The following is a 22,656-nucleotide window of genomic DNA, read 5'->3' as shown; positions in this document are numbered from 1 at the left end:
TTGTTTGAGATCACTTGAATTTCCCCACAGGGATCAATAAACAATATTATATATTATCATATAATATCTATCTATCTATCTATCTATCTATCTATCTATCTATCTATCTACTGTATCTATCTAAGGTAATGAATGACATGGGGTGTGAACAGAGACTGTTTTGTAATGCTGGTCAGAGTGACTGCATTGTCTTTCTTTACCTGAGTTGAGATTTCTGTTTTTTTATACTGAGACTGTTTTATAATGCTCTTGACTCAGAGTGACTGGTTAAATAGAATTTATTAATAATTTTGTACAACAAAGAAAGAAAGCTCTTGTTTATTTGGGAAAGAGAGAATAAAAGCTATTAAAGCACAGCTTGGATGCAGGCCTTTTTCTCAATGTTCAGGAAATTAAATGCTGTTGTTTGCCCCCCCCCACACACACACACACACAAAATAAGAGAAATCGGATCGGGACAGTATCGGGATCGGCCTCTACCTAATATGAAAAAATCGGAATTGGATCGAGACCCCAAAAAATGGGATCGGGACATCCCTATTCAAGATGCCCATCCACATCCATTGTATGACCAAAACGGTGGTAGAGCAATTATCAACTTTCTCGAAAATGCTAGCTTTGTCAACGTTTTGATCTGAATCATTGTATATGATCATAAGTAACCTTAAAACAGGGCTAAACATGCATTTTCCCTTTACTACTCCTTTAACCCATCACCTCGCCCCTCCCCCAAGACAGCAGGCAGCGTGCAGGGGCCACGCCCCGGGCCGATTCAAGTGCTCCTGTCCATCTTCATCAGGGACGGACAGCGTTAGCCATCTTTTCTTCGGCATGTTTTTCGTATTTCGTATTCGCCCCAAAGGGTAGGCTAGCTATATGAGAACTGGCACACTAATAATTTCCCACTAATTGTCAGCTTAATTCAAAATGATAACAAACACAAATAGCTTGGGTAGATCTGAGACCACCTGCGACGGCTACTTTGCAAATGATTGAACCTGGCGTGACTGAGTGCTGCAGAGCCAGGGGTGAGCAGCCTAGAGACCCTGACCAGAGAACAGGATGACCCAGGGGTGAGCAGCCTAGAGACCCTGACCAGAGAACAGGATGACCCAGGGGTGAGGAGCCTAGAGACCCTGACCAGAGAACAGGATGACCCAGGGGTGAGCAGCCTAGAGACCCTGACCAGAGAACAGGATGACCCAGGGGTGAGGAGCCTAGAGACCCTGACCAGAGAACAGGATGACCCAGGGGTGAGCAGCCTAGAGACCCTGACCAGAGAACAGGATGGCCCAGGGGTGAGCAGCCTAGAGACCCTGACCAGAGAACAGGATGACCCAGGGGTGAGCAGCCTAGAGACCCTGACCAGAGAACAGGATGACCCAGGGGTGAGGAGCCTAGAGACCCTGACCAGAGAACAGGATGACCCAGGGGTGAGCAGCCTAGAGACCCTGACCAGAGAACAGGATGGCCCAGGGGTGAGCAGCCTAGAGACCCTGACCAGAGAACAGGATGACCCAGGGGTGAGCAGCCTAGAGACCCTGACCAGAGAACAGGATGACCCAGGGGTGAGGAGCCTAGAGACCCTGACCAGAGAACAGGATGGCCCAGGGGTGAGCAGCCTAGAGACCCTGACCAGAGAACAGGATGACCCAGGGGTGAGCAGCCTAGAGACCCTGACCAGAGAACAGGATGGCCCAGGGGTGAGCAGCCTAGAGACCCTGACCAGAGAACAGGATGACCCAGGGGTGAGGAGCCTAGAGACCCTGACCAGAGAACAGGATGACCCAGGGGTGAGGAGCCTAGAGACCCTGACCAGAGAACAGGATGACCCAGGGGTGAGGAGCCTAGAGACCCTGACCAGAGAACAGGATGGCCCAGGGGTGAGCAGCCTAGAGACCCTGACCAGAGAACAGGATGAACCAGCCTTAACGACCCTGAACCCTGACCCAGAGAACAGGATGACCCAGGAGTGAGCAGCCTAGAGACCCTGACCAGAGAACAGGATGACCCAGCCTTAAAGGGGAAGGCTCTTTTTCGACAACCTGGACCTTATTTACGGCATATTATAAGACATTTGACTCACCGAGATAACATTGGTGTAATTCGGAGGCCTGTAGAAGAAATTTAAAATCCAGCGCGAGTCAAGTATATCCATGTAATGGCGGCGGACGGGGCACTGAGAATGCAGCTTCTCAAAAATCTATTTTCTGCCGCGAAACGCTTGTTTTCATCAATCTATTTTTATGAATCGCTAGTTGTGCTTCCATAGAGCAAGGGAATATTGTGGTTTTCACATCCTTGGTCTGTTGCCTCTGTAATATGATCTTTAGAAACGTCTTTCCCCACTTGCTCCATCAAGCCGGTCTGTGCGCTGTGCTCTGCGCATGCGTGCTGGAGCTGGAGCAAGTGGGGAAAGACGTTTCTTAAAGTCCAGGTTAACCCAGTTCAAATTTTTGTTATGAGCTTCACACACCACAGGAAAACATGTCATTAACCACCCAGCCAAATCTGAGTGATTAAAAATGTCGCTAAGTATATAAAATAAGGCTTCAAAATCGGTTAAAAATCAGCAGCATTCTCTGGTCTGAGACCGTGGGGGCGTGTCTGCTGAAGGCACCGAAGCCACACCCAATTGCGTGAGGAGGGGGTGTGGAGGGAAGACCCTGTCAAATAGTACCGTTCTCTGGTCTGCATATTGTCACACTGGCACGCTGTCTCTTTTGTGGTAGGAAGGCACAGCTTTGTTCAGAGGAGTTGAAATTACATTTGTCTAATGAGTCAAACGCACAGATGCTTCCTCCTAACCTACCTCCTGACAAACAACACAGGTAAAACTGTAGCTACTCTATACCAACGCGCCAGTGTTACTGCCCTTAGATGCAAAATACAAAAACAGGCAACGAGGAATGTATGAGTCTGTCCCTATTTTCTCCCTGCCACCTCCGGACCCATTCCTATCCCTCCCAGGCGATCCTGTCGTCCCTTGGGATCAATGGAAAAAGTTGTTTAAAATGTACCTTTTAGTCACTGGCTTGAACAGCGCTGATAGCGCGAAGAAGCGTACACTACCGGAGTTGATAATCGGGACAGACTCATCCACTCTCGTTGGCAATGTTATGTGTGAGAATAACGAGCACTCGGCTTCAACTTTCCCGCAACATATCCAACAGAACTGGAATGTTCAGCCAGTAGCCGCCGAGCACCGCTTCACTGGGAGAGGGTGCGTCTTTATCCAGCTGCAGCTGGTCTACCTAACCATCCCCCTCGCTCCCGTCTCCCGGTCTCCCGCTGGAGAAATATATTGTAACCATTACCGGTGAACCAATACGCACATCAGGTGCCACAAATATGGCAGGCAGTTTCTGTATAGTTAACGCTTATAGTCATAATATATCATCCGTAACGTTATTTGGTGGGTGGTCGCCTGGTCGGTGCTGCTATGTTAGCTAGACTAAGGTTATATACACACTCCCATCTGCAACAAGCTACATAGCTAATGTTAGCTATAATTCCTCCTAAGATTACATATAATTCATCATAGCTGACATTACCACATAAATGTCAAGACACATTTTGTAGATTACCGTAGCAGTGTATTTTCCTATTGCTTACGTTACCTAGCTAACGTTATAACGTTAATTAGCTATAAGCACACAAGGCAGCGCTGTCGGCACCAAAGGTTGATGCGACAGGAGGAGAATGGAGGCCGGGGAGGGAGATGGTTGGCTCCGCCGAATTCACCAGGACCAGTCGTGAGTCCGTGAAACCCAAAAGCCTCATATTATAATTGCAGAAGCTTTCGGGAGTGAAATGTTTGCTGCAGAGGCGGGCGCTAGCGGTGACGGACTCTGTAACACCATGGCTCTTCAAAAATGCTAACCATTTGCTTATCATTTCAGCTTTACTCGGGAGTGAAAGAAGGAGACCTTATCATCCCATTCCTGCTGGCATCCAGGAAGGATGCATTTTCGTTTAGTTTTATGCATAGGCATTGCTAACTAAGAAAAACTAGCTAATTCTAGACTGTTGGTTAAAACTAGCTAATTCTAGACTCAAGATTGAGCAGGAGAACCGAAGATTCAAATCCATTCTAGCTTTATATAGTGTTAGGGCGGGGATATGCTAAGAACACCGCTCTACGTCATCCGGTACCGTTTTAAAATCCAGAAATCAAAACTGGTCAAAAACACAAAACTGGTCTAACTTCACAATTCAGTACTACACATGGTTCATCCCATTTTTACATGTTATCAGCAATGCATCACTAACACATAGAATGTGTTTTCAAGCAAATCTCTGATTTTGGTTAACTGGGACTTTAAGATCATTACAGAGGCGCGATCCAATCCCGACCCAATCAGGTGCAAACAGGGCCCATGATGGGGACGGCCCTACACAACCTACCCTACTACTGCCTCCCTTCAATGGACACACACTTGACTTATCTTTTAGGAGGGCCTTCAATTTAGATTTGAAATATCTATAGTTTGCGCATGTTTTAAGCTCCTTTGGGAGTGCGTTCCATTGATTGGCTCCTTTTATTGAGAACGCTAACCTGCCGAATTCTGTTCATGGAAACGGCACTTCACAGTTCCCTGAGGGGCCCTACCACCAGGTCACACAGCCCCTGAGGGGCCCTACCACCAGGTCACACAGCCCCTGAGGGGCCCTACCACCAGGTCACACAGCCCCTGAGGGGCCCTACCACCAGGTCACACAGCCCCTGAGGGGCCCTACCACCAGGTCACACAGCCCCTGAGGGGCCCTACCACCAGGTCACACAGCCCCTGAGGGGCCCTGCCACCAGGTCACACAGCCCCTGAGGGGCCCTGCCACCAGGTCACACAGCCCCTGAGGGGCCCTACCACCAGGTCACACAGCCCCTGAGGGGCCCTGCCACCAGGTCACACAGCCCCTGAGGGGCCCTGCCACCAGGTCACACAGCCCCTGAGGGGCCCTACCACCAGGTCACACAGCCCCTGAGGGGCCCTGCCACCAGGTCACACAGCCCCTGAGGGGCCCTACCTTGCAGGCACTTACTGATTAGATTGATATTAGCAAATTTTATGCTTAAATTCTAACATTTTTAGATCCCTCAGGATGGGACAGTGGTGTGATTTGTTTGGCTTCCTTCTCAGGATTTTAACTGAACGGTTGTAGAGTCTCTCTAAGAGGTTTATTGTGGTGGGACAAGCTTGGGACATACTACATACTAGTCATACTATAGTATAGGTAATACGGGTCCAGGTAATACTAGTCCAGGTAATACCAGTCCAGGTAATACCAGTCCAGGTAATACCAGTCCAGGTCATACTAGTCCAGGTCATACTAGTCCAGGTAATACCAGTCCAGGTAATACCAGTCCAGGTAATACCAGTCCAGGTTATACTAGTCCTAGTAATATTAGTCCAGGTAATACTAGTCGAGGTAATACTAGTCCAGGTAATACTGGTCCAGGTAATACTAGTCCAGGTTATACTAGTCCAGGTTATACTAGTCCAGGTAATACTAGTCCAGGTAATACTAGTCCAGGTAATACTAGTCCTAGTAATACTAGTCCAGGCTATTAGTCCCATGCAAATAGGGCTTTAGACTTGTCTTGGGCTTGTAGACTTAAGTCTTGGAACACTGGAATGTGTAGTCCTGGCACAGCTGTGCAGTATGGCTGCTGGATGTAGTCCAGGTATGGATGTAGTCCAGCTATGCAGTACAGCCAGTGGAATGTGTAGTCCAGGTATGGATCACTTTGCCGTGCCTGTGTTAATCCTCTGAGGAATTTGGTCTTCAGAGATCCTAGAGAGGGAGAGATGAAGGAACCCTGAGGAACCCTAGCCTCAGAGATCCTAGAGAGGGAGAGATGGAGGAACCCTGAGGAACCCCAGCCTCAGAGGGAACCCTGAGGAACCCCAGCCTCAGAGGGAACCCTGAGGGAACCCCAGCCTCAGAGGGAACCCTAAGGGAACCCCAGCCTCAGAGCAACTGCTCATCTGTAGCTCAACTACAGGGTTTCAGTAACAGATTAGATAAGTGTTTTCAGATCAGCATCAGGATTATAATGATTTTATCATAGGAAATGGTCATTTACTGAGGTTCTGACACAATAACTCTCTCTCTGTCCTGTCTCTCTCCCTCTCTCTCTCCTCTCTCTCCCTCTGTCTCCTCTTTCTCCCTCTTTCTCTCTCTCTCCCTCCCCCTCTCTCTCTCCCTCTCTCTCTCTCCCTCTCTCTCTCCCTCTCTCTCTCCCTCCCTCCCTCTCTATCCCTCTCCCTCTGTCCCCTCTCTCTCCCCCCCCTCCCTCCCTCTCTCTCTCCCTCCCTCTCTCTCCCCCCATCTCTCTCCCCCTCTCTCTCTCTCCCTCCATCTCTCTCCCCCTCTCTCTCCCCCCATCTCTCTCCCCATCTCTCTCTCCCCCCCCTCCCTCTCTCTCTCCCTCCCTCTCTCTCCCCCCCATCTCTCTCCCCCTCTCTCTCTCTCCCTCTCTCTCCGCCCCCATCTCTCTCCCCCTCTCTCTCCCTCTCCCCCTCTCTCTCTCTCCCCCTCTCTCTCTCTCTCTCTCTCTCTCTCCCTCTCTCTCTCTCTCTCCCCCTCTCTCTCTCCCCCTCTCTCTCTCTTCCTCTCTCTCTCTCTCCCCCCCCCCCTCCCCCCAGAGGAGGCAGATTACTCAGCGTTTGGAGCGGACTCTCTGAGCAGGAAGCGGACGGTGTTGTCGGCGGTGCTCCTGCGGCCCGACGCCACCAGGAAGAAGCCCCCGGTCATCATCAGCCTGCCGCGCGACTTCCGCCCCGTGTCGTCCATCATCGACGTGGACATCCTGCCGGAGACGCACCGGCGCGTGCGGCTGTTCAAGCACGGGCAGGAGAGGCCGCTGGGCTTCTACATCCGTGACGGCTCCAGCGTGCGCGTGACGGCCCAGGGCCTGGAGAAGGTCCCGGGCATCTTCATCTCCAGGATGGTCCCTGGCGGCCTGGCCGAGAGCACCGGCCTGCTGGCCGTCAACGACGAGGTGCTGGAGGTCAACGGTATCGAGGTGGCCGGCAAGTCCCTGGACCAAGTGACCGACATGATGATCGCCAACAGCCACAACCTCATCGTCACGGTGAAGCCGGCCAACCAGCGCAACAACGTGGTGCGAGGAGGGGGCGTGGCCGGGGGCGGGGCGGCATCCGGCAGCTCGGGGCGCTCGTCTGACAGCGGAGCTAGTTACTACGGTTACTCGGGCACCGCCATGGCGACGCTGCCCACGCACATCATCCAGAACTTCGAGGAGGAGGAGCTGGACAGCGAGGAGGAGGAGGAGGACCTGGTGATCGAGGTGGGGGGGAGCGGGGCCACGCTGACCAGCTCCAGCATGCCCTCGCTGCCCCGGTACGAACCGCACCTCGACCTCCGCACAGGCCCCGCCCCCAACGCCGTCGCCCTCAGCAACACCACCTCCAACGGAACCCTGGTGTCCAGCTGCAGCGCAGGGTCTCTGAGAGAGGGGCGGAGCCCGGAAGGGCGGAGCCCGGAGGAGGAAGCACGAAGCCCGGAGGGGCGGAGCCTGGAGGAGGATGGGACTGTCATCACACTGTAGTAACACACAGATACACACATGCTCACACACACGTACGCTCACGCACATGCTCATACACACACACACACACACACACACACACACACACACACACACACACACACACACACACACAGGGCCATACACAAGCTCACGGTCCAAGGTTATAATGGTTTCACTTTTTTCATTAGTTTTTATTTTTATGTCATTTTAACTTTTTGTTTTCAGTTTAGTTTTGATTAGTTTTTAAAGCAGGTTTGCTAGTTTAGTTTTTATTTTTGGAAAATGCTTAGTTTTAATTTAGTTTTTATTAGTTTCAGTATTAGTTTTAGTTTTTTTTCTTCTGCGCCTCATGAGACTGTCCTGATCTTGTGAGCTCACGTTGTTTCACTTCGTGTGAAACAAACCATCTGGCGCACGTAAGGGCACAGCTAAAGAAAAAATGGAGGATAGATTTCACATCCACCCAAAATACTAGGTGTATGTATGCAATGAAAAAGACTAAACTAAGGGCATTTTCTCTATAATTTTAATTTATTTTAGTTAGTTTTGTAAACACACAATAGTTTTATTTAATTATTGTTTTTTTTTTAAAGCCTAGTTTTTGTTTTTATTTCAGTTGACTAAAATGTTTTTTTTACACCTAGTTTTGGTTTTTTAGTTAGTTTTCGTTAACTATAATAACCTTGGCGCACACACACACACACACACACACACACACACACATGCTTTCTTACATTCGTACACTTTCATACTCTCTCATTCTCTCTGGTACTCTCTCATACTCTCTGGTACTCTCTCATACTCTCTCATTCTCTCTGGTACTCTCTCATTCTCTCTGGTACTCTCTCATACTCTCTCATTCTCTCTGGTACTCTCTCATACTCTCTGGTACTCTCTCATTCTCTCTGGTACTCATACTCTCTCATTCTCTCTGGTACTCTCTCATTCTCTTTGGTACTCTCTCATACTCTCTCATTCTCTCTGGTACTCTCTCATTCTCTTTGGTACTCTCTCATTCTCTCTGGTACTCTCTCATACTCTCTCATTCTCTCTGGTACTCTCTCATTCTCTCTGGTACTCTCTCATACTCTCTGGTACTCTGGACACAGCCTGCCACTCACACACACACGGGGCTGAAAATTAACACCTGCCACCGGCCAAATGCAGGTCAAATTTCCAATTGGCGACTAGATTTGGGAAGGCTATCTGAAAAAAATATATACTTGGCCGGTAGATTTTTTCATCTACAGTCCCCTTGGCAGGTGACTCACCGTGAACCAAAAAGTTAATTTTCACCCCTACACCCCTGCATGCGTGCCATAGTACCGACAGGCCCCGCCCACTCTGTGACAGACAAATTGATGATGTCACAGGGTGCTGGACTGTGTCTCTAGGGAAGCCTCTTCCTCCTGTTGCTAAACCGTCCCTGGAGGCCATCTTAGAACATGAACCACCCTCTGGTTGTTTCTCTGTTATTCCACTAGGGGGCAGCGTTGACATGGTTCTTTGTTGGTGTCAGAATTTTAACCAGCGTTTAACGAGGACTACATAGACAGACTGGACTTCCTGTCTCAAGCGACTGACGGTCTCTCTCTGCAGGCGACGATAACCACTCCCCTTTAGGTGATCACAGCATGTGATTGGTGTTACCATAGTAACCGACAATGAGCTGAGGTCTGCAATAATACTGTAATGTTAGCCTTTCTGGGGAGAGAGGACAGAGGCTGGCTGATGTTACCACTACTCCTCCGCTCCCAATGTTGTTGTTTTAACTAAATATGTCATTTGTCAAAGCAACATTAATTCAAAGCACCTGAACTCACAGAAATGTACTTTAGCCCCATGTTTTTATGCTGTTTTTGTTTTAATGTAAGAAGGTTTGTTGTTTGATTGGACTGGGAGAGTGAGTGTACCTCACAACCGACCATGTGACCACTAAGGAAGCGGGGCACCCTTATCCATCCAACCAATGGGATGTGTTAGCGGTGTGTCCAGGAAGTAGGTGTTTTCCCAGGTGCAGGATATCCCAGGTCCTCCTTCCTCATGACCAGGGCTCCGCCCCCCGCTGCATGGACAACGCTGACACAACATGATTGTAAAATGTGATTTTCCATGACTTAAATACTCATCTCATTACTGTATGTTCATCTCCTTCTCTCTCCCTTTCTCTCTCTCCCTCTCTCTCTCCCCCTCTGTTCCTCTCTCTCATCCTCCCTTTCTCTCTCTCCCTCTGTTCCTCTCTCTCTCCCTCTGTATCTCTCCCCCCCATCCCTTTCTCTCTCTCCCTCTCTCCCTCCCTTTCTCTCTCCCTCTGTTCCTCTCTCTCCCTCTGTCTCTCTCTCCCCCTCCCTTTCTCTCTCCCTCTGTTCCTCTCTCTCCCTCTGTCTCTCTCCCCCTCTCCCTTTTTCCTGTCCCCCTCTGTTCCTCTCTCTCCCCCTCTCCCTTTCTCTCTCCCTCTCTCTCCAGTTGTCTATTTCCCTGTTCACATGGATGTGTCATGTAAACATGAACATATGAAGAGTGAGTGAATATACTGTATTTATCGACTGCTTTACCTGGTATGTTAAGATCACCCCTCGGTCACGTTCATGATACTACAAGGAATGTAACAGCACTAGTACTGAAGTCAGTCTCCATGCAAGGTTGGACTGTGACCTAGAGTGTGAAGCCATGTGTGTTTAGTTTGACTGTCCCACATCAAGGCCTCAGGCCTCAGTAGTCGTCCCTGTTGGGGGGAAAGGGGGGTTGGGGCCTGGCGGGGCCAACCTCTCACACAGGCACACCGTGTTTGAGTAAGGTGGGGCCTGTCTACTTGTGTGTGTGTGTGTGTGTGTGTGTGTGTGTGTGTGTGTGTGTGTGTGTGTGTGTGTGTGTGTGTGTGTGTGTGTGTGTGTGTGTGTGTGTGAGAGAGAGAGAGAGAGTGTGTGTACCCATGCGTAGGCATGCTTGGTCACATGTCCCACCATAACTGCACCTGTATCTGTAGTTAACACCACTAGCCAGGAGGTAGCAGTGGTTCAGGTGACTGACTAGGAAGGGCCTCCATGTCTGCTGTGGTGAAGGACTCTAACAGTGATGCGCTGTGACTACTTCAGCTTCACCTGCTCCTCTGGATGGCCTTGTGCTCCGTCCAGTCCCATGCCTACACTCTCTCTGTGTGGAGGGTGGGACAGTTGAGTGTTCAGTCCCATCTCTGTGTGGAGGGTTGAGTGTTCAGTCCCATCTCTCTGTGTGGAGGGTTGAGTGTTCAGTCCCATCTCTGTGTGGGGAGGGTTGAGTGTTCAGTCCCATCTCTCTGTGGAGGGTTGAGTGTTCAGTCCCATCTCTGTGTGGGGAGGGTTGAGTGTTCAGTCCCATCTCTGTGTGTGGAGGGTTGAGTGTTCAGTCCCATCTCTGTGTGTGGAGGGTTGAGTGTTCAGTCCCATCTCTGTGTGGGGAGGGTTGAGTGTTCAGTCCCATCTCTCTGTGGAGGGTTGAGTGTTCAGTCCCATCTCTGTGGGGAGGGTGTGGAGAGTTACACACACCACAACCACCACCAACAACTATGTGAGGTAGTGTGTTCTGTGCGTGTGGTTATGGTACATGTGGAGCTGTAGTTTTTGGGCACCTTCTGAGTTTATTTCATTCCAAACAGACGTTTCACATCCATGCAGGCAGCATTTGGATGGAAGATTTAACGGTCTGTGTTAATTTATTTTGTTTTTAACCACACAGGACATGGGGATTGTAACCACAAGAACATTATTTATTCTCTAATCATGTTTCAACATATGATTTTCTTTGCTAAGTACACATTTTATTTTTATATAAATGGTCCACTGTGTTAATTCATGGTTGAAGTTATTTTTCTCATGTGTTCCTGATAGATATTTTGCCCAAAGGAGCTGATTTTACCATCTTTCCTCTGTCTCAGCTGGGGGTGGTTAAGACACCGTGGCATCATTTCCATACTGTGAATTCTTCTCTTCCTGGGAGAGACCTGTGTGAATCAAAATCCAGACTGGTGTCTCAAACATTTTGCTTTGTCAGATCGCTTTTTGTAAATGAATGAGTGATTTTTGCTTGCCAGACTAAATCCTAAGGTATAGATTTGTACTGAAAATTGTCAGTATTTTCTTATCAAGACTATATAATGTACATTTTTATGACATTTAATGAAAATGTTTTAAGATGATAAAGTATACATAGATGCACATGTATAATTGTTGATTCAATAAGAAAAATAAAACTAATGTAGCAGTCCTTACTTTTAGGTCTCTTTGTCCTGTCTTTGAAAACTGTACTGATTTAATGATTAATTTAATGGTTGTAATCCATTGGCATTGTCAAAGTATTGACAGTCACACATAATACTGTAAGTACCAAACGTTGATTGGACACTGATCAGCGTGCAATGTCGCCATCTGGTGGACATTTTGCGCTGCTTGGCATTTGTAGATTTGGGATAAGATCGAGACAGACAGACAGACAGACAGACAGACAGACAGAGAGAGAGAGAGACAGACAGACAGACAGACAGAGAGACAGACAGACAGACAGACAGACAGACAGAGAGAGAGACAGACAGACAGAGAGACAGAGACGGGACTGCTCCTTGGAGGGCACCCGTGTTGCTTATGAGTACATCGGACAGGCAGTCCTGCAGACGGACATACTGTGGCCTGCCTGCCTGTGAGGTAGTCTGTGATCCAGTTGCAGGCTGGGATTCTCCGCGAGCCGGGGGGGGGGGGGGGGGTACGCAAGCTGGTACGGAAGCTGCACTGAGTCCAGGAAGTCGCTCTACGGGCCTCAGGCGCTGCAGAACCAGTCTCTCGATTACCTTCATGACATGAGACGTCAGAAAAGCCTCGGTGTTGTCAGTCCAGTTTGTTGTTGAGGTGCACTCCCAGGAATGTGTATGTGTCCACATCTCAATTTCCTCAATGTTCCTCCTCCTCATCTGCCCTGAAGCAGCCCACAATAGAGGAGTCGTCCGAGAACGAACCTCCGAGAATTGCCTGCCTTTTTGACGTCGATACAGTTACAACAGACGAGGACCACAACGGAAGTTAGTATGTGGTGTGTAATTCCTCTACCTATGTATTTTAACATTTGTAAAATAAATTCGTTCATTCAGACAGGCACGTGCCTGGGTGGCCACATGGATGGATGGCCTCCCTATACCCATCCATCTGGCGTGTGAACAAAACAATCAAAATGGCTACTCAAAAATAGCTTCATTTGGGATATTCGATTCGTAACTAATACCTGCACAACCAAACATTCTGTGGAAAGCGAAGCTTCAGTCCAGCAGAGGGCGATATAACTTCACAAGCAGCTGAGAATCACGTGACGTGACGTGTACCCAACATGGCGGCCCAGTGCTGAGGTAGCAGCCCGACAACACCGACACACATCTTCCATATCTTGATTCCTTAGCTGTTCTGATACCTGCAGCTCCGCATGGCCGGGCCGGAGATGACGGCTTGAGAGAGGAGCAGTTATACCGAGAGATGCAACAACAACAACAACAACAATATCAACATCGCCTTGATCGACCACAGCAGCAGACACGGTCGCAGACGGAGAGCACCAAGACCAAAAGCATGTTTCTGTCCAGAGCTCTGGAGAAAATCCTGTCTGATAAGGAGGTGAAGCGCAGCCAGCACAGCCAGCTGAGGAAAGCGTGTCAGGTGGCTCTCGGTAAGCGAGTTTTCTTTATTTTCGGTTAAGTGCATTTTGTTTTGATGACCGAGTGAAACGTTAAAGCCAACGCTTGCTTGCTAGCTTTCGCTAGCATGAGGTTAGCGTCACTAGCTAGCATGTAGCATTAGTCTCGTCACTCAGCACGCAGTGGCCTTTGAGCTGTCAGGAAGCTTGACAACTAGCTAGCTAGCTTCAGCTAACAGTTAGATAGATAGTGCAGTTGGTTAGCTAACGTTAATATAGGTGGGGGCTTATGATAGCTGTAAACACCAAAATCATTATTAGCAAGCTAGCCTAGCTAGCTAACATAACTGTCAACTCAACATAGCCAGTGCTAGCTAGCTTGACCAATCATTTAGCAGTACGTAGCCCTGCCGCCCAGACACCCAACCCTCCAGGATCGTCTGACGGCCGCGTTTCCACTGCACGGTTGAGCGTATAGTTTTACACACACGCACACGCACACACACACCCATCCAGCTCCTGTTTTCTATGGTTGTTTGTAAGCATGTAACGGTATCAAAAACTCACGGTACGGTAATATCACGGTATCAAGGTCCACGGTACGGTATATCACGGTATTAAACAGTTTTAAAACACAATTTAAAGAGGAAGAAGAAGATTTGTACTGTGGAAAAAACACCATGGCATTTATTAAACACACTTCTGATGTGTACAGTTTTTTTCTTTTAATTTAAAGTGCTTCTGCTTTCCTTACAATTTCAAAACACAAAAATATAATTTTAACGTTGATCACGGATAGAGGAGGTCTGTGGGTATAGATGGTGTGTTGAGCAGTGATAGAGGAGGTCTGTGGGTATAGATGGTGTGTTGAGCAGTTATAGAGGAGGTATGTGGGTATAGACGGTGTGTTGAGCAGTGATAGAGGAGGTCTGTGGGTATAGATGGTGTTGAGCAGTGATAGAGGAGGTCTGTGGGTATAGATGGTGTGTTGAGCAGTGATAGAGGAGGTCTGTGGGTATAGATGGTGTGTTGAGCAGTGATAGAGGAGGTCTGTGGGTATAGATGGTGTGTTGAGCAGTGATGGAGGAGGTCTGTGGGTATAGATGGTGTGTTGAGCAGTGATGGAGGAGCTGTGGGTATAGATGGTGTGTTGAGCAGTGAGAAGAAGAGGGAAAGAGGCTGATGCTGCGCTTCTACGGCAGGAGACTGGATGAAAGAAGTGACAGGTATAAAAAAAAAAAATGTAAACGACAGAAGAGGAAGAGAAAGAAGAGATGAGGAAGTAGAGAATGTGAAGAAACGATGTGTGCAGATCTAGGCTAGATGGTTCTGACATCTAGAAAATCTCTACGGTTCGGCTCGCTAGTGGTCCACGGATAGGTTTATTATAAAAAATAATAAAACAAAAAAGGATGTAGGCGACGTGGTCACGTAGGACGCATGTTCAATCCACACTAGTCAGGCGCTGTCAGCGGTAGTCATGGCTAGCGGAGGAGCTGAAGAGCTTGAAAAACCTCCTGCTCAACAACCGCTCATCACACGGCATTTAAGCAGCCCTTCGCTAAAGAATCCGACCGGGCTAAAGCTATTACAAATGGTATTATTGGGGTGTTTAGCTGCAGACATGAAGCCATATTCCGTTGTGTAAAATGAGGGGGTTAAACATATGCTGGATGTGCTTAAGCCTGTTACGAGATCCCATTGCGCACCCACTTTGCTGAGAAGATCGTGCCAAATCTTTATGAGCAGGAAAAGGCAAAAGTTGTAAGTGAATTATCCCAGGCATCCTCTGTTGCGCTCACAGACGGGTGGACTTCCAGGGCAACGGAAAGCTACGTGACGAGTGTGGATTGAACATGCGCCCTACGTGACCAGTTGCTGGTTAGCTACAAGAGGCAGGATCCCAGCCGACCGTTACATCCCCCCAACCCGCAACGGAGGGTTATCAACTTGGCTGGGACTCCACCTCTCATCGCTAACCAGCAACTGAGCCAATTGAGCTAAAGGTGGTTAGCTAGCTCGATCGTAAATTACTCAAACTTAATAAATATGACACCGATAAGCACACCGATGCCAATAGTTAGCTTGATATAACTAAGATCTGACCAGTCCAGAACAGTGAGTTTAGCCTACGGTTTTACCGAGCCAGTCCCAAGGTTACCGCGTGGCCAAAAAATACTGCGGTTACCGTAATACCGCGGTTACCGTTACATGCTTAGTTGTTTGTAGAGGGATTTGTCTGTCTGCTGGTAGCTAGATCGCTAACTAGATAACTCCTGAAAGTAGAACAAATGTGGCAGCTATTGCATTTGATAGGTGCTCTGTGTTTTGTTTTGTATGTCTGAGGTTAACATAGTTCTGTAGATAAAGTCAATTGAAAAGCAGCTTGCCAGCTCAGTAAGGTGGTAGACCCCCTGCTAGACTGGTCTGCCTGACTGGCTCTTCTTCTTGGTGATTATTTACTAACAGAAGTTCCTGTTCAGCAGTTGGAACTCTACCAGGAATTCTGTAGCCTCTGGTAGATCTCTCCCTGGTCAATCTCTCCCTGGTAGGTCTCTCCCTGGTCAGTCTCTACCCAGTAGCCTCTACCTTGTCGGTCTCTACTCGGTAGGTCTCTCCATGGTAGGTCTCTCCCTGGTAGGTCTCTCCTAGAGAGGTATAGAGGGCGCCTATTGTCATGAACAAGCACCAACGGAACTTTCGTGTCCATCTATGTTCACAGGTTTCAAGCATTCGACTAACGTTAATTAGGGCTGCTCGATTATGGCAAAAATCATAATCACGATTAATTTGATTGATATTGAGATCACGATTATTTAACACGATTATTCATTGAATTTCTTTTTAATCCAAAGTTTTAACATTTTCTTAACAAATCAAATTATACATTGACTTTGATAACAATTAATTTATTAAATGGCTTTTCTTTTTAACAATGTTCTTTGGATTAGATACATTTCTCCCATGGGAGACAAATAGTGAACCTTGATCTTGATAAATAAATAAATAAAAGTGCCAAAACTGATAAATAAAGAAGCTTCAAAGCCCCGCCACCACCACAGAAGAAGACTACCTTGGAAAAATAATTTCACTCGGACAGAACGCGTGTAAATAAGTTATTTAATGGTAGCGCCGAGGCTTCAAAACCCAGCATTTGTTAAAATAGACCCTTTTGCTTGGGAAGTGAAGTTTCATGTTCATCTGACACTTGTAAATATGAGCGTCTCTCCTAACTAGGCCGACACCGATTTATTTTGACGGCAAAGTGAATGGAGCGGCAAAGGACTGTTGTCTGGCATGAGCGAGCGGAATGGGACAGCGGGACTGAGAAGGGCTGCTTTGAGTAGAGATCGACCAATAATCGGCTCGGCCGATAATTACGGCCGATATTCACGTTTTGGCGTCATATCGGCTATCGGCTTTATAAGGCCGATATTGCGTCACTACGAAAGAGCCATATAATGTTGGTGAGCAAGAAGCGTGCCGTGCACATCGCGGAGGGTCTACTCGGAGACTGCATCATTTCCAACGGTAAGTTAAGGCACACAATCACCGAAAATTAATAGTTTTGTCATGTTAAATTGATTTTCATAATAGGCAGCCTCCAATAACGTGGAAGTAATGCAACTAACGTTAGCTAGCCTTAACAAGCTAGGCTATGCTAGTTGCTAGAACTTTCCCTTGGCTTGAGTCTGACTGATAGCTAGCTAACGTCACCAATTGGCTCTCCCATCCTTGTAGTTCAAATCAAAGTCACTCAGCCATTTTACACCTTATTAGGAAATGGTCTGCTAGCTAACTTAACATGAGTCAGTAAGTAGCCCACCGGAGGAGCACACCAGCTCGGGAGATTTTATGGAGCGGTAAAACTGACAGGTCCAGCAGGCTAGCTCAACGTCTAGACTTTTTTTCCACTTGTGGACAATGAAAGCGCATTGTAAAGAGGGGAGAAGGATCTTAAAAAAAACATTTAATTCAGTCTGATAAAGATGTAATATACATCGAATTTTAAGACTATTTGAATCAAGGCAAAACTATGCACTTCTAGACATATAGGAAAGCGGAAGCGCATTGAGAGGCATGGATGTGAGGGGAGGAAGGACGTTCGGAATTAACTGTTAAATCAATTGAACTCTTATGAAGGTGTAGGCCTAATGTACATTAATGTAACTCTGCGCCACAACAAAAACGATATGGCACCAGCGAAATCTCCCATGCTGTTCTGCCATCTCCCTCTCCGGAGAGGCACCTACGGCACTTGCTGATACGCGGTCGTATCCCATTGAGCTGGATCAGCTTATTCACTTGTAGGCTATTACGCACAACTTGTTGCCTAAAACGATATGATGTCGGATGCAGTGAGGGGAGAAGGACGTTCGGAATTAACTGTTAAATCATTGAACTCTTATGAAGGTGTAGGCCTAATGTACATTAATGTAACTCTGCGCCACAACAAAAACGATAACTGGCACCAGCGAAATCTCCCATGCTGTTCTGCCATCTCCCTCTCCGGAGAGGCACTTGCTGATACGCGGTCGTATCCCATTGAGCTGGATGAGCTCATTCACTTGTAGGCTATTACGCACAACTTGTTGCCTAAAACAATATGATGTCGGATGCAACTCTGCTCTTCCCGTTGTCAAATAGTTTATTAATTAGCACCCATGAATGCAAATGAAAACAAATAGTAAACTACATACATTCAGCTGATAAAAAGAGGGTGCCTGTGCACAGCGTAGGCTATATCAAAGGTGCAGGTATAAAGCCAGAGCTAGTCATAAGAAAATTGTTACATACCGCACACTTAGACAACAGTAGTCTATATTTGAGGAGGGCCTGTTTAATTGTGCGATGCGTTTCGCATGTTGCTTCTATAGGCTCATCGAAGCAATGCGAAAGGAGAGCATGACGAAGCGAGCGAAACGCATCGCTCAATTAAACAGACAACTCTAATATACTGTTGTCTAAGTGTGCAGTATGTTACAATTCTGTCATGAAACATTCAGCTGTGTTGAAAAGTAAAACATTGAAAATCAGTCAAAGGGACAATTCTGTAGTCTGCTCCCACTGGAGAAATAGTCTACATTGTTGTGGTTTGCTGTAGTTTCATATAGACCTTTTTCTATGGAACGTCATTATCCCGTTTCGAAATTGCCTACATATCGCTGTAATGAGTTCATTCTTTTTTTGCCAAAATGCGCACACTTAATTGTTTACCAACAGTAAAATGGTCTATTGTCTTTATTTTCTTTTAGGTGTCTGCAATAGGCTAAAAACTAAATTAAACGGGCAGGAAAAATGTCTTGAAACGTGGTGACTTGACTGTAGTTTAATTGGATATTAACCTGTGTGTTTTTGTCTTTTTTTCTTATATATTTTTTTAGACTATGTCATCAAGAGTGACCTCATTGATCACATGTATGATGCCTTGCTTGGCGTCAGGTCAGCAGTGGTTAGTGTCAGGGCCAGCCTGGAAGAGCAGCTAGAGCGGTACCTACGAGAGTCAGTGATTGACCATTAAAGTGATCCACTCGAGTGGTGGAAGATCAGCGAGGCAGAGTTGCCCCTGCTCGCCCCTCTTGCGAGGAGATATCTCTGTCCCCCACCTTCTTCCGTTCCTAGTGAGCGTGTATTTAGTGAAGTGGGGGCAATATATGAAAAAAGAAGAAACAAGCTCCGCGGTGAGCAGGCTGAGAGGCTATGCTTCTTACACTACAACCTAGTTATCTTAGATTGGGAGTATTAGGCTGATAACACCTTACTACACTGGGCATGCTTGGTTACGTTTCATGATTAGTAGCAGCGTTCCGTCTCACTCTCAGCAGAGCAGTAGCCTGCCCTGTTCTAAATGGCAACGTTCAGCTACTGTAGCCTGTAAAACATTCAGTTGAAATGTATTTTATTTTATTAGATTTTGTTGAATGAGAACATGAGACATGAGAGGAATTGTGGCCTATTTATTTTTAATTCATTTGTAATACAGTATATGAGAGCTGTTAAATGTGTGCCCAGGTGAAGACCAAAATAAAATATTTTATTTTATTTGCATCTCTCCTTGTCATTTTGTAAAAGAAAAAAAAAGTGAATTGGTGATATTAAATATCGGCCTTAAATATCGGCTATCGGCCACCTCAATTTGCCAATTATCGGTATCGGTATCGGCCCTAAAAAATGCATATCGGTCGATCTCTAGCTTTGAGGGGCGGCTACGACTGCGTAGCAAATTTTACACACCATGTCAACTTGGTCCAAATCTGTCTCTGCGAACCCATAGTGTTTCCACACCACTGATATTGTTTTAGCTCTCTTGTCCACCTCTCGTTCTGCTGCCATAATCTTCTTCTTGTCGTGTTTTGTTCGAGAGGAGCATGCGTGCGCCTCGCTTGACAACTCGTCTCGCTTTGAACTAAAGTGTTTGTTTTGGGGCTTTGGGGGGTGGGGGAGGGGTCAAGCACAGTATAGCTCTGCAGTGTAGGGTGCGCTTGATTTGTGCAAAATCGTTTTATGGCGATTATTTTGTTTTAATGATCGTTGACAGCCCAAATCTTAATCTAGATTAAAATCCGATTAATCGAGCAGCCCTAACGTTAATACCCAGTCAACATGGGTGACATTTAGTGCAAACAGGCTTTTTATCAGGACTGTATCCTAGCCAACTGAAAACAAAACAAGAGGAACAGCCTGTAGTGCTGGTCTCCTTGATTGTATTCAGTGCTTGTTTACAATGTTGCCTGCGGGCTGCCGAGAAGACGCACTGGGATTTGAAGGAAGTACGGTATTTCCTCGCCATCTAGATAGATAGATACTGTAGAGACCGTGGTTTTGCTTAATTTTTTGCCATGCTGAAAGCATTGACTACTAACGTAATGTGTTTTGGCGTGATTAGAAGATGGGCGTTGCTTTACAGTAGCCAACTAATCGAATCGATAGTTACGCATTGTAACCCTAGTTCTATGAGTGGAGCGGAGCCCCACAGGGCTAGCTCCTATTGGCTAGTGAAACCTCGCTAGCTACAATTGACTGAAGAAAAAACCCATACACGCACCTGTGTCCAACCAGGTCCGGTGCTCCACTGTATAAGTGGGCTTCGTTTGCACATAGACCTGTAACAATTATTACATAATCGCCAAACTGCAATTTTGTGACATAATCGCAATTATCTTTTTGAACCGTGATTATGTTTTTTTTGGTTGTTGTTTATTTTTAGACCGAGCACTAACAGTGTACAATTTCATAATGGTTGCACTTCCAGACAGTGGCTGTTGTGTATGAAGTAAGATAGTTAACTAACGAAGTTAACAAGTACCTAAACCAAAGCAGAGGCTCTGGTCTGGGTGCTGGGACTCAACCCTCCTCTCTGCTCAGGTTATAGCTCTCTCTCTCTCTCCCTCTCTCACTCACTCTCTCTCTCTCTTTCTCACTCACTCTCTCTCCCTCTTTCACTCACTCACTCCTCTCTCTCTTTCTCTCACTCACACTCTCTCTCTCCCTCTGTCACTCACTCACTCCTCTCTCTCTCTTTCTCTCACTCACTCTCTCTCTTTCTTTCTCACTCACTCACTCTCTCTCACTCACCCACTCTCTCTTTCTCTCACTCACTCACTCTCTCTCTTTCTCTCACTCACTCACTCTATCTCTTTCTCTTTCTCATCCTCACTCACTCAAATGATTGGCCTTTGTTGAAGTGTTAAAAAAAACACATCAGTAGCAAGAATAGGCCTTCTGTAGTTCCCCTGTATGTTTTTAACATATAAAACGCCATTGCTCAAGAACCCTTCTGGTACCTAGAACCCTCTAACACACCTAGACCCGCTAACAAAACAGGCCAGCCAGGACACAAGCCAGCGCTCCAAGGTGAGCTCATACCAAAACTCTGGCCTCACCCACCACACTCGGTTTATCACAGCCGAGGGCAGGGAGAGGTACGTGAGGGGAGAGCCGGACCGGAAGCGGTTACATCGTAACATAGCCCGTCCTAGCCTCACCCACAGACAGGAGCGGACCGTCATGCATAAGACGGTCCCTCCTTGGTACATCATATCTAACGCTGACTCGCACAGATGACGCCACGGAGACAGAGGACATGGATAGAAGATAATAGCGGACAAAAGGAGACGGAGCTGCCGCACAAATGTCCTCCACAGACACACCATTGACCAGGGCAACGGACGTGCCACGCCCCTCATAGTGTGCCCGAACATCCCCAGGCAGAGGGCGACCCGCAGTCTCATAAGACTTGGAGATGCCCTCACAAATCCACTGGGAAAGACGCTGTTTGGACAGCGGTGAACCCACCTTCCCCGGGCCGTGGCAAACCAACAGCTGGGGGGTAGTTCGGACCGTAGCTGTGTGCTGAACATAATAAGTCAGCACATGACACAATAAATGTGAGCGGGCCTCCTCCTCGCTCATATGAGGCAGAGGATAGAGGCTCCCAGCTCCAAATCCTGTGCTCTAAAAGCGCCCCGGACCACTTTAAGAACAAAAGATGGATCCTTGTGCAAAACAACTTTGCTCCCATCACCCGTGATGAGAACAACTGTCAGAGCTCTTAGATCACTGGGCCGCTTGCCCGGTGTCAGAGCGAGGAGCAGAGCGGTGTCAGTGCGAGGAGCAGAACGGTCTTAATAGAAAGACACTTGAGAAAAATGTTCTCCAGTGGTTCAAACAGCGCTTCACACAGTGCGTTCAGAACCAAGAGCAAATCCCAAGACGGCGCCATAGCTTTAGAGCTGAGCCACAATCTGAGGATGCAGGCTCCACTCGTCAGGGTGAGGCCCGCCTCGGGACATCAGGTCTGAGGATGCTGGCTCCACTCGTCAGGGTGAGGCCCGCCTCGGGACATCAGGTCTGAGGATGCTGGCTCCACTCGTCAGGGTGAGGCCCGCCTCGGGACATCAGGTCTGAGGATGCAGGCTCCACTCGTCAGGGTGAGGCCCGCCTCGGGACATCAGGTTTGCCCCGACTTTGAAACGGCCGGCAATGTGCCACGCCATCAGAGACCGGAGGTCGTCATGAGCCCATCGCCACAGCATCACTGCCAGCCGGTGAAGCGCCGGTGACTGAATTCCCCCTGAATACGCCGGTTGACGTACGCTACTGTGGTCTGGTTGTCTGACCGCACCAGTACATCGCGCCCCCGTACATCGCGCCCCCGTACTAGGTGGACAAAGTGGCGCAACACCGTCTCTAATTCCGGGAGGTTGATGGAGGGAGGGAGAGTCCTACCAGAAAGAGACTGACCAGGGAGAAACATACCGGGTAGAGACTGACCAGGGAGAGTCCTACCAGGGAGAGACTGACTAGGGAGAAACCTACCGGGTAGAGACTGACCCTAGTTGGTCTCTACCTGGTAGGTTTCTCCCTGGTCAGTCTCTCCCTGGTAGGACTCTACATGGTCTCTCCCTGGTAGATCTCTCCCTGGTAGGTCTCTAGCTGTCGCTGATAAA

General features: G+C 47.7%; 2 protein-coding genes across 2 annotated transcripts in view; both read left to right on the top strand.

Moving 5' to 3' along the window:
* Positions 1-10,278, top strand: part of pard6b (par-6 partitioning defective 6 homolog beta (C. elegans)) — a 38,739-nt gene extending 28,461 nt beyond the window's left edge. Inside the window, exon 3 of the mRNA XM_084436322.1 lies at positions 6,651-10,278. Within this exon, the coding sequence (XP_084292448.1) occupies positions 6,651-7,576 (926 nt within the window). The 3' untranslated portion in view covers positions 7,577-10,278. The remainder of the gene's footprint in view (positions 1-6,650) is intronic.
* A 2,653-nt stretch (positions 10,279-12,931) lies between these two features.
* arfgef2 (ADP-ribosylation factor guanine nucleotide-exchange factor 2 (brefeldin A-inhibited)) overlaps positions 12,932-22,656 on the top strand; it is a 102,855-nt gene continuing 93,130 nt past the window's right edge. The window contains exon 1 of the mRNA XM_084436410.1: positions 12,932-13,240. Coding sequence (XP_084292536.1) covers positions 13,051-13,240 — 190 coding nt within the window. The 5' untranslated portion in view covers positions 12,932-13,050. The remainder of the gene's footprint in view (positions 13,241-22,656) is intronic.

The sequence above is a fragment of the Borostomias antarcticus genome (genome assembly GCF_949987555.1).
Source record: "Borostomias antarcticus genome assembly, chromosome: 3".
Classification (NCBI taxonomy): Eukaryota; Metazoa; Chordata; class Actinopteri; order Stomiiformes; family Stomiidae; genus Borostomias; species Borostomias antarcticus.
The sequence above is the reverse complement of the archived record's forward strand: the minus strand, read 5'-3'. Positions and strand labels throughout refer to the sequence as shown.